The 12,908-nt window shown below is 32.9% G+C and overlaps 1 protein-coding gene across 2 annotated transcripts; it reads left to right on the top strand.

The window, feature by feature from the left end:
- The first annotated feature begins 3,485 nt into the window (after window positions 1-3,485).
- LOC115986980 (protein FAR1-RELATED SEQUENCE 5-like) lies at window positions 3,486-7,470 on the top strand. 2 transcript variants are annotated; one of them, XM_031110414.1, is made up of 4 exons: window positions 3,486-3,837; window positions 4,641-6,777; window positions 6,884-6,990; window positions 7,099-7,470. In XM_031110414.1, exons 1-4 carry the CDS (start codon window positions 3,592-3,594, stop codon window positions 7,132-7,134), a joined length of 2,526 nt encoding a protein of 841 aa, XP_030966274.1. In that variant the 5' UTR covers window positions 3,486-3,591; the 3' UTR covers window positions 7,135-7,470. The 2 variants fall into 2 exon arrangements, with proteins under 2 accessions (XP_030966274.1, XP_030966275.1); XM_031110415.1 differs by having other exon boundaries at window positions 3,691-3,837; window positions 4,636-6,777.
- The last annotated feature ends 5,438 nt before the right edge of the window (window positions 7,471-12,908 follow it).

Raw genomic sequence — 12,908 nt, 5'->3', positions numbered from 1 at the left:
TCATTTCATGGTAGACAAAACTTAATGAGCTATTATGACAAATAAATAAATAAATAAAGAAAGAAGATGGTTTGTTGGTTCATCCATTGCATGTAATTTATATGCTTTGGACAAGCATTATATCCAAAGCTAGCATAAAATATTTCTCCAGATATTTTTTTTTTTGAGAAAGATATTTCTCCAGATATCGTATACTCAACAAACCAACTTACTAACATAAATAAACTTCACACCGCAAATGTTGTCTAGTTCATTTCAATGTTACAGCCAAACATAAGACAATGGGTAATTCTCTAAAAAAATATTTCCCAAAAAATTGCATTATTTTTCAATCAGAACATACAAAATGTTAAATGAATTTAATTAGACTTAAAAATGGACAATGATTTCAACTACTGCATGTAATCAATATGCTTTGGACAAGCATTAGTATTAGATCCATATAAAAATGATATTCCCTTAATCACAATTTGTGACATCAAGAGATTGAGAAAAAGAAATTGTGATTTTTTTCGGTTAAATCTCTAGTCTTGTTTGCATGCACAACAAGGTGGGAGTATCTCTTGCATCATACAAGAGATAATTGCTGGTAAAACAAAAGGTGCAATATAGTAGAGTGTGGCACCACTCAATCTGTGTGGTAGTTTGTGGAGTGACTATATATAAACGTCCATATGACATGTGAGATCCACATACTATGAGAAAGCAGTCATTCCACAAATAAAATTATTGCACTCATCTAGCTAATTGAGAAAGTATCTCAATCTCACGCAGCAATAATAACATATTGTCTTTCTTTTTTTTGGGTGGAGAAACTATCTAATGTTCCTGTGCCAGTAGGCCTCTCACAATCTGTGTGTTCTATAGGTGTTAGGTGTAATTACACTACAACCTCTAGGAGGCTTGCTTCATGAAGCAAAAACAGACACAAGATTTATATTATATATTGCTTCAAAAAATTGTTGGTATACAATTTATATGTAGAAATTTTGTGCTTCTCTTAAATATCTATTTAGAAGTACTTAATTACTTGAGTAATTTCCTTCCACATAAGATATTAGGAGGCCGTATGGATTCCACTTAATCCGGCGTCTGCGTTTTACAAGTTTTACGTTTTCCTTTTTTTTTTTTTTTTCGCATTTGTTGACTTTGAGTGATAGAATTTACTGTTATGAACCGTATATGTACTGTTCATGCACTATTTATGTATTAAAAAAATATTAAAAATGGGTCCCACGGTACTATTTACACATTTAAAAATTATTTTGCTACAGTGTTTTTAGTTTTCAGTTTTCAGTTTCAGTAATAATAAGTTCAATCCAAACGGACTTTGAATGTCACATTTTTAGGCTTTGAGAAAAAAAGTTATGATGGTTAAAGTTACCTCAACAAAATAATAAAAAAATCACTTCCATAAAGTCACAAAAGCTGTCATTCCAAGTCCATCAAAACAACTTATCGTGGCGGTTATGAGAATTGAGAAACACTATTAGTACAATAAATGTTGGAAGGAAGTTATTGTGGTGATTTAAAATAGTTTACGCCCTAGACAATAGACCAATCCCCCCTCCCCAAATCCATGATCCTCCTGATCATGTCAATTGACCCATCGACACACCCCCACCCCATCCTTCGGTGATTTTATGCATGACCTTGACTGAAACCAAAAGTTCATGTTTATGCAGCAAAATATAAATTGAAATACTTTATGCTTGGATCAACTAGATGATTATTTTTCTATAAAGGTTTTCTTTTTAGATCATTTTAAATCGTAACTCTTTAGGCAATTTTCTTCATTCCATTACTAGGTAAGAGTAGGCTTCAAAAGCTTAATTTCTCCTCACCAATTTGACCCAAGTTTTTCCATTGGAAATATCTTCAATGTGACTCATAAGACACATGTTGTCAAGAAAATAAAATATTTTTGCATAATTGTGGGAGAAAATAAAAACTATAATCATAGAATACAACGAACCAGAGAATTGTATGAATATGGCTACAGTATCATGTAAATATACATTGCACTGTCGGAAGTTGTAAAATTCAAATGCAAAATGCCTCATGAAGCTTTTTTTTTCTTTTTTCTTTTTTTCTTTTTTTGTGTGTGCATTTGTGTGAATAGTGTTATGCATTTTGCATTTTCAAGAGCTTGCATCACCCAAGGGAATATATATATAGTGCTCAAACCCAAGATCCTCTAAATTTCCAATACCACTTGGACTAATAAGTGCGGAGGTAGTACACAAAATACTTGTTTAGGGTCTGTTTGGTTGGGGGAAGTAGAAGGATAGAAATTGGTGGGAGAGATAGAAATTGGTGGGAGGATGGAAAAGTGGGAGGATAGAAAATATTTTAATTTCCATTCCTTTTAATTGGTTAGGAGTGGAAAAGTAGAGGGATGAAAAAAAGTGAGTTCATATAAATTTACGTATATACCCTTGTTAAAAAGTGAGTTTGTATAAATTTACTAATGGGCAATTTCGTCCATTAAGCAACCTCATTTTTTTCCCCCATCCAACCAAACACACTTCAAAAAAGTTTTCATTTCCATTTTTTCTTTAAAGTTTTCTATTCACCCTATTTCACTTTCAAACAAACACACATAGTCAGCTTATTACTTCTATTTCCTACTATTTGTGAGTCTCACCTGAGTCACTACTTATTTTATTTAACTTTTGCTTATTGTTCGTACTATTTATGGGTCCCCTATGAATCACTACTTATTTTATTTAATTTTATTTATATTTTTCATACTATTTGCAGGTTTCAGGTGAGTTATTTATTTAATTTAACTTTTACTTTTTATCTATACATTTAGCAAAAAGTTTTCAACAAAAAGTTAGATAAACTAGTCTAAATGGAAAAAAAAGTAGTTTATTTTTTTTAATAAGATAGAAATTTTACTCTACTCTAATCTAAGTAGCATGTTTAGTAGCGATGTTTAAACAACAGTTTTCAATATTTAGATACTGAAAACTATAGGCCAAAAAAGAAAAAAGAGGTGTTTGGTAGCGATGTTTTATTATAAGTGTTAGAGTTATAATTATCAAATTATGGCTTGTAAAGTATGTATTTTGAAAACTCATCCATATAAGTTTCTAGTTGTCTAATAACAACTTTGATAAATAGTCTTTTGTAAATAGGTTGAAAATCGTACGCCCATTGACAAGACCAAACTTTTTTTTTTTTAATTTCTTTTTTTCTCACGGACTCACCTCTTTGTTCTCCTTAAATAAAATACTATTCTTTTACTATACACTTATCACTTAATATATATATATATATATACCAAACACTTTTTTTTTTTTTACATTTTAAAATATGTTATTTAAAATGTTATTTAAAATATGGTACAAATCACATTTTTGTTTGCATTATGAATATTTTAAATATATATTTACACAATATTTTTTAAATAATAACTTTCACACTATTTTAAACACTAATACTTAAACATTGCTATCAAACTGACTTGTCTCAGCTGTTTGTGTGAAATTCCTTTCTAGATCAATACTATTATCTTTGGTAAGTCATGGTATCTACACAAAAAGTTTTATTACTTTTTTTTTTTGGGGGAAAATATAAGATAAAATGCCAAAAGGACAAAATATCAAATTCCATTCAGTTTCACCGTTTTCTGGGTCTCCACAAAATAAATGCCCACCAATTAACCGTCCAAAAAAAAATTATCAATCCCGCTCAATTGCAATTTCCACACACTCTCTCTCTCTCACTTCCTCCTTTTCACTCTTCTCACGTTTCTCTCGCTCTCCCAATCCACAATCCCAGCTTTCCTCTCTGCGATCGAACCCAGATCTACGCCAAAAACTCAACTGGGTATGAAAATTTCTCTCCTCTTTTTGCTTTAATCTGAAATACTATGCTTGAATTTGTTCATTCATAAGCTTAACTGAAACTAGGAAAAAAAAGGGGTAAACTTTGTATTTTTCACTTTTTGAAGTATTTCTGGGTTTCATTTGGAACAAAATTTTCTGGGTTTAGACTTTCTATCTTCTTTTATTTATATATCATGTTAATTTTTTTTCTGGGGTTCTTTTATTTTATTGTTTCCATATATATTTTTGGGTCTGTAATTGTAAATTTTCTGTTATAGTTTCTTGAGGGATGTCAAGCATAGCTAATGTATTAAGGGTGCGTTTGTATAAGCTTGTGGAAAACGGTGTTTTGAGTTAAAATGAGTGGAAAAAAGTTATGAGGAGTTGTAATTGCAAAACAGAGTTTTGGATTTTAAAAACACTCTTTTAGGTCCCGTTTGGTACCCAAGTTTAAACATATGTTTTCAGTTTTTAAACAACATTACACGTATTTTCACACAATTTTTCACCCATATATATTTTCAAAAAAACTGAAAACTATTGTTTAAACACACGTATCAAACAGGCCAAAGCTCCCAAAACACCTAAACGCCTAAACAAACAGACCCTAAATATTAACTATGTTTTTGTTGTTTATGCAATATGTACTTTTGGGGCTGTAATTGTAATTTTCTGTTGTTATAGGTTCTTAAGGGATGTAAAGTATAGCTAAAATATTAAATATTAGCTCTTTATTTGTTGTTAATGCAATTTATTCTTAAATGTTTATGCAAAATGTGTTTTTTTTTTGAATGATTAGGTTAGGCTAATGTGATGGATCTTTCAAGAACTGCGCCGGATGTAATTGAGGAAGGTGATAATGGAGAAGATTGTCGGATTGTAAATTCACGTGAATTTGATGGGGAAATCAAACTTGGAATGCAAGTGAGTTCTGAAGAAGAAGCTTATGACCTTTACAATGCACATGCTTTTAAGAAGGGGTTTAGCATTCGAAAAGCGACTAGGCGAGTGGTTAATGGTGTCATTAGGCAGCGAGAGTTTGTGTGTTCAAAACAAGGGTTTAAAGAGTTCGAAGACCCTGTTAATGCGAAGAAGTTCAATCATTTAGATACTAGAACAGGATGTTGTGCTAGGATTCGATTCGATGTGAAAGATGATGTTTGGACTGTTGTTTTGTTTAATGACACGCACAATCATGAATTTGCAAGTCCTGAACAAAAGCTTAATTTGAGATCAGGAAGAAAGGTACTAAATGCAAATGGGAGTACAACTATCACAAATGCAAAAGCAACGGGATCATGCTCATGCTCACGTTTGTCAAAGGAAGTTGATGGTGCCAATAAAATTGGGTTAAGCAAGCTAGATAGTCACAATTACTTGCCTACTGTGAGAAAAGAAATGATTGAAGCTGGGGATGGGCAAAGTGTTTTTAATCATTTCAGACATAAGCAAAGTGAAGATCCTATGTTTTTCTATTCATTGCAAGTGGACCAAGACAATAGGATGGCAAATTTCTTTTGGAGAGATGGTAGATCAAAATTAGACTATGGTTATTTTGGGGATGTTGTTATTTTTGACACCTTTCGAATCAATAGTTACAACTTAATTTGTGCACTGTTTGTAGGGGTTAACCATCATTGGAAGAATGTTTTATTTGGTTGTGCCTTTTTAATAGATGAGACAACTGAGTCGTTTATTTGGTTGTTTAAGACTTTTTTGGCAGCCATGGGAGGTCAACAACCAAAATCTATTTTTACAGATCAAGACCAAACAATGGCAAATGCTATCAATTTGGTTTTCCCCAAATCCCGTCATCGACTTTGCCCATGGCATATTAGTAAAAATGCTAAACAACATCTTGGTGGACTTTATACTATTAATGCTGATTTCAACTCGAGATTTGATAAGTGCTTAAATGGATGCATAAACGAAATGGAATTTGAGTCAACTTGGAATGATATGATTGAGAAGTATAATCTACAGAGTCACGAATGGCTTAATAGTTTATACGAGGATCGAGAAAAGTGGTGCACAGCTTTGAGTGTAGATTTTTTCTCAGCAAAGCTGAAATCTTCCCAACGGAAGGAGAGCTCAACTAGTATTTTTCATCAAATAATGCGAAAGCCTATGCAGCTTATTCAAGCTATTCAGTCTTTTGAGGAAAAAGTAGCACAAATGCGTCAAGATGAATCAAATGAAGATTTTCGTTGCAAAAATGGTGCACCCTCAAAAGTTACTCGTTATGGAGGTATTTTGAGTCATGCTGCTAGTGTTTATACTCATGCTTTATTTAGAGTGTTTGAAGAGGAGTTGAATTCATGTTTGGGATTGAGTTGTGTTGAAACTAATCATCATGGGAATAATTCTATCTATTCACTAACTGAACTTGGAAATGGAAGTGTTCATATTGTTGAGTTTGACCGATCCAAGCTGATTATTTGTTGTAGTTGCAAGTTGTTTGAGACATTAGGTTTGTTATGTTGCCATGCTTTAAGGGTGTTTGTTGTGAATAATGTGAACGTGATACCCGATAAATATATATCAAATAAATGGACAAAAGATGCAAAGAAAGGGTTGTATTGCTTTGATGATTCGTGTCAAGAAAATGAGAAATCTACCCGTGCATCACGCTTGAGCGAGTTATGTCATTTGGGATATATTGTTTTTGAAAAGGCTTCATTGACAAATAGCAGGACCAAAATTGTCAAAGATAAGTTAAGAGAGGCATTGCACCTGGTTGAAAAGGATGTGGCATCCATGAGTATGGTGGAAATTGTTGGTCAAGAATGTCTCCAAGAAGATCCCAACAATAGTGATGATATGGAACCTTGTGTAGTTGGTGATAAACAAGTCTTTGACACACCGCATGTGAGAAAGAAGAGAAAAACAGTGAAAGATGCAATCACATTACAAACTCCACAACCTAGTCACATAGTGCATGGTAAGTTAAAATTTTTGTTATTTTCAATTTTTTTTTCTTAGTATGACTTGTTGAATTTAACTGTATTTTTTTAATTTCATTTTTGTTATTCCAACTGAAATTTCAGGAGATGGTCAATCATCATCTTCTTCACTTGAGTTGTCTTTTGATGATCACAATTTTAACCTCACAAGAACACCCCAAGAGAGTACCTCTGTGCCATACTTGAGTCCAGTAATTTCTACAACCTAATACTTTATGCTTGAGCACACATGTATGAATTTAACATTTGCTTCTTCTTCTGTTTTTTCATCCCCTTACCTTTTGTTATATTTGATGTAGGAATCTACCACATCAAAAGATGGTATGCAAGGATGATACACAAGACTTTGAAGTAGGTATTTTTTGGAACATGATATAATGTCACAGTAAATTTCTTCTGATAGTTGCCAATGGTCTTTGGTCCAATTTGCACATCACCCCCCCCCGTGGTGGGACATGTTTAGAGGTTGAATCCCGTCAAAAACTTCACCTGGCTAGGAAAGGAAAAAATGCTTTTGAATGTTGACTTTCATGCATGTTTAAAACATCCATTTTGTGTAAAAACCTCCACATGTACTACCAGAAGGCATGTTTTGAAACATTTGCCCCTTAAATATTTGTTACTTGATGTGGAGTTTATGAAAAAAGTAGTCACCGGATGTGAAGTTTAAATGGTGGTTTTATCATGGAGTTTTGAATGGGCTGTGGTATTGGTTTTGAAATGGCTTTTGGGTTGAGAGAGTTTTGCTAAGAATGTTAGGTTTGATTGATGGAGTGGGCATGGTGTAACTGATTTCAGCTAAAGGCTTATTTCAAACACAATGCTCCGTATGGACTTGAAAAGGCAGATTCTGTCCAACCAAAAAGGAAGATTATAAGTCAGGGTTATAATGGATCCTTTAGCTGAAACTTAAGAAGTATATAGTCTACTCATAAATCCTTCACATTGTAACTTTTGGTGCGATTTCATGATCATTTGAGGTGTTAGCAATTTTTCAAAGTTGTCAGGTCCACAGGATTGGCAAAATCATGCATTGACCTTGGAGTAATTAAAAATCCGGTAGTAAGGGAAAGTGCCTGGACTAACTGTAAACCCAGAAGTCTCTAGTTTGACCCCTAGTTGAGACATTTCATGATTTACCTGATGTCTGCTCAGTGGGGGTGTATAGGCATCCGGGGTTTGCCCCTCAAGGGTGGTCCCACTGTCCCATACCTTGAGGGGGGTTCCTCGTCATTAAAATAAATAAATAAATGCTAAGCATTTTACCACCAAAAAGCACACAAAGTTACATTATACCCACTGCTGTCTCCCCCAAAAAATTTAATAATAATAATAATAATAATGTTATAAATCATTCCATCTTAAAATGCTGATCGTTTCTTCTATATGTTTGGTAGCATGACTCACCAATTTGGTGACCTTTATTTTGCTTCATCTCTCTCTCTCTACCCCCAGCCTCCAACAGGAAAAAAAGAAAAAAGAAAAAAAAGAAGTACGTCAAAGTTTTAATAATCATCTTCCCATGGTTGTATTGAGCTATGCTGGGGAGATAAAACTTTTTTCACATTCTATTTCACAAGAACTTGTTGAGGTGCCAAATTATGACTTGTACAATATTATTTTCACATGTATCTTTCATTAACACCATAAATATGGTATCTCAGTAGTAGTGAAAAAAATTGTTATATCAGATTTGTTGTGGATGTACTCTTATAATCTTTGAATGCTATGCCTATATTCCTACCTCCAAAATCATCTAATGTTAAATAAAAAATTGGGCAAGCATTTAATAGGGTTATATGTGTGTGTGTGTCAAAGAAGTACCACAGTTCTGGCTCAAGAACTAGCAGAAAAGAATAGTTATAGAACTATGTAAATGCTATAGCTTTGACTTAATAGGTAACAATAATTACAAACTAGCATCAAACAACTTCAACCCATGATCCATTCCTACAAGCAAACCTTAATCTAAGAATCCAGAAGGGGTAACAGCAATGGCAACTTTTGTGTCTGTCATGGGGCAGGTCACTTGAGGAAAACAGAAGACGATGTTGATGTTCAATGTTCTACTTATATGGTTCACCCTTAATCGAAGGTCATTTTTGTTTATGCATTTCAATGTATATCTCACTTTTACTGATGCCAATTACCCTTGCAGTTAGCGGAATTGATAAGAAAGAATCTGTTAAAGTAGGTGTAAGCAAGGTTCTGTGTCAAGATTTAAGCAAATACTTTCATCAGACGAAGTGGTATTGAACCTCAAACATGTATTTGAATCCAGTGAACCCATCTTTCTTTTTCCAAAAGTATAAAAACAAAGTTGCTGGAATTCTTAAGCCACCGCTAGTTTGTGCCTCTTTACCAAATAAAACATAGAATAGAATGCATAGGGACTTAAATGGGAAGATTCAAATGATTGATTTCCATGTTTATTTATTGCAGTGATTCCCAGGAGGTGTATGGAAATGTCATGGATGATTGGATGCTTAGGTAAAAATCTCAGATAATGTGAAGAAAAATATGACTTGCATTCCAAATGAAGAAAAAAAATAGGTAAAAATAAGTCAATAATAAGGTTTGGAACTTTTGTTCTTGGTAAGTGATAAAATTTGGAACTTAGCATGTCATAAATTAGAAAAATCATTCCAATAACTCATGAGAGCACTTGAAAGTTGAAACACTGACAAAATTTAGGGGGAAAATAGGTAAAAATGGTAAACTATTATATGACGACATAAAAAAAAAAAAAAAAAAAAAAAAACACACATTCACATGCCCTTTTTATTTTGGGTAAATAAGGATAACAGAAACAAGCCCAGTGGGTCAAGTTATAGGCCAGTCCATTGATGGATATGGGGCAAAAGGAAAAAAGATACATCATCAAATATATAACAATTAGACTAAAATATTAGCAGTCATTCAATTATATAATATAATGTTAGTCAATGAGGACTCTTTTTTTAAGCTGACTAATTAAGTATCATTAAACAAAAATAAAAAGACAACAAAAAGTTAGTCATGAGATCCAAACTATCTTCATCCTCTAAGAGAACAGAAGGGATAAATGAGATCGTTCAAGAAGAATAATTCTAAGCAGAGAGTCAATCGCATACCTAATTTCACAAATTGTTAAGTTGTGCAACTGTGAATGGTGGAAATTTTCTGCATTATGCAATCCACTACTTCACACACCACTCAAAATTACACAAGTCAACAAATTGTGAAATTGGGTGTGAGAATGATTGTGTACAAGAAGCCCAGACAGTACGTACAAGAAACCCAGACAACTAGCAGATGGGCCTGAACATTACAATCCTTGTTAACAAAATGAATTTCCCAAAAAGAGAAATTGAGCAACTTCAACATGATATCAAGAATCAAAGGCGCTATTGAGTATACATGTGTGACTAAAGTCCCGCATTAAATAATAATAAATAGTTAATATAACATAATTGGTCCAAACTCATAAGTTTAAGTTTTTGGAGTATGGGTTAACAACACAATATTTTTGCATGGAGAAAAATAATTAACTTTGTGGAAAAAAAAATGTAGAACGGTATCCATTACTTCCCTCTTTTGGGCTAAGTTGCTATTGGGCCCGAGCTATTTAAAGTCTTGAACACTTTGTGTTACATTTTAGGGCAATGATGCTCTTACACTTGCTTTTGACATCTAATTGTTTATTTATTTATTTCCACTTTCATGTTTTAAATGTAGACATTCTTTTCCTTGTTTTTTAAAATGTGAATATTTCCACATTAATTGTGGATATTTATGTAAAATAGTAGATATAAACGAATTAGAAGATATTTTTCCTCTATTTTATGCTTTATAATATTTGTATGAAATTTAAAATGCTTGCCATTTTTTCTGTGTTCACATTTTAAACATGTTTCATACACCTATTCCATTAGTTAATTTTACATGCCGTATGGGTTCTGTTTTAAATGAGATTGAAGATATAACCTCTAAGCAGACCAATCTTTGAAACAAAGAGTTCCATGGTGCAAAACCCATCAATTGTTAAATCATCTATTTTGGTGAATAAACTACTACTATTATTAGTCTATCAAACACAAAAAATGTTTTGGCTTACCTTTAGTGCTTTTGTGCAATGAGGCAACAAAGAAACAACACATATCGGTCTAGTGTCTTTATTTCTGTGCACTAACTAAAACGGCTGTCATGAATATTTTCATGTTGCATCGAACTTCAGAAGCAATTATATTTTCCAAACCTAGAAGCTTGACTTCTTTAATTTCTACTACTTCTCAATACCAAATGACAAACCAAAAACCATAATTTAACAAGTATCTGCACAGCAAATACTTTTAGCTGAAAACTGAAAAAAAGTACAGGGCTTCTGTTTAACACAACGGTTTAACCCCGTTCATGCTTCTATTTTTGTTCATCAAATCTGGTTGAAACTGAAACCCTTGGGAGCATACAATTATTTTGGCATGCAAACTTACTGAAAAGTGACAAGCAGCTATATTATTACATACTAAAGTCACACATGAAAATTTTGAATCAACCCTTTCTTCTATAGAATAAAAATGGGGTACAACACTTACTAGTTATTAACATTACCAATTCAAAATTGGTACAGATGTCCAGAGTTTTTAAAAATAGAGAAAAATGTGGGGTTAATTCCTCTTTTGGTGCTGAGAAAAGTCTAGTTCTCCAACAGTTCTTCACCTTTCTTAATCCAAACTTTCGGCCGCTTACTTCATATCTGTACAATTTATGAGAGAAAACTATCAGTATATATATGCTGACATATATGCTCTTTTCCTTAGATTTTTTTGGTACATGATGTGTGTGGGTGGAAAGAACAAATCTGCAAACAGAAGTGCAAATAACCTCAGGGTCAAGGTGATGAGATGCATGAACCTGAATAATAAGATATTAACAGGTGTCCTTAAGGTATTTGTTAATGGACTATTTTAAAAAATTTATAATACAACTTTCATGAGAAATATTAAAAAAAAATGTTAAAAAGTTGGTTACTTTTTTTTCATTTCTCTCACAAAAAAAGTTTCTAAAAATATTTTCTAAGCAAATATCCTATAAGATAATACTTTTTCCTTGCATTTTTTTTGGGGGTTATTACTGTTCTGAACTTTGGTGCCCTATATTATCATAGGCTTCAAGTGCCTATGTTATGTAGTCTATGGCTATATGCAACATGGCCATGAACTTGGTTATATTCATAGCTTATCGGGTCTTTGATCATCCAACCTTGCCTTCAATGAAGGTTAGTAAGTGAAGCAGATCAAGGGGAGTCTTTTTAGTCTTTTCAACTACTGTCCTATTGACGAAACCTGATACATGAGGTGCTTAATTAATTTGATCTCCAAAACTAAACCGAATGGTGAAAGACTATTCGACTAATAATGAGTGACACTTCATGCAATTTCTGAAAATATAAAGGTTAAAGATTTTGCAAGCAAACACAACAACAAATATGACATATATAATAATGGTTTTACATTTTAAATTTTGATCCTGAGCTATGTCATAAGATTATAAAGAAATAAGGAGACTAAACTAAAAAGCTATACATGGATATGATTATGGAATGCAATGTAGAATTAAGCCACGCATTCAAAAAAAAAAAAAAAAAAAAAAAAAATTGGTAGAAGGATCTAGCCCTGAACTCTCTAATGTGCCCAGTGGAGTGACCAAGTTGACATCACTAGATCTCAGTCCAACCCCAGAGTTGGCAACATGCGCCTCGAGTACCCACTTTGTGTGAGTACATGGATTTTAGTTGGTGAAAAGTCGCCAATCATCAGGACTCTAAGATGTGATTGGTCACAGATGTTTATCAATTGGTTTTTTTTTTTTTTTTTTTTTTACCAATTCTAGGTCACGCACGATTCAAGATTTCATAGCCTATGTAAAGCTCAAAATCATGTCTTGAACAACAAATCTGAGTTTGAGAGATTGATTAGCCATGAGAAAGATATTATGCACTTCACAACCATTCCATGGTGCAAAACCCCATCAATAGTTAGGAAATCTTCTTCAGTGAATAAACCACTACTAATATGATTATTATTGCAACACAAATTCAGTAACACAAAAAATAGGCGCACCTATCACT

This window comes from Quercus lobata, chromosome 4 (genome assembly GCF_001633185.2).
Source record: "Quercus lobata isolate SW786 chromosome 4, ValleyOak3.0 Primary Assembly, whole genome shotgun sequence".
Lineage (NCBI taxonomy): Eukaryota > Viridiplantae > Streptophyta > Magnoliopsida > Fagales > Fagaceae > Quercus > Quercus lobata.
Note: the sequence above shows the minus strand (reverse complement) of the source record. Positions and strands in the feature narration are given on the sequence as shown.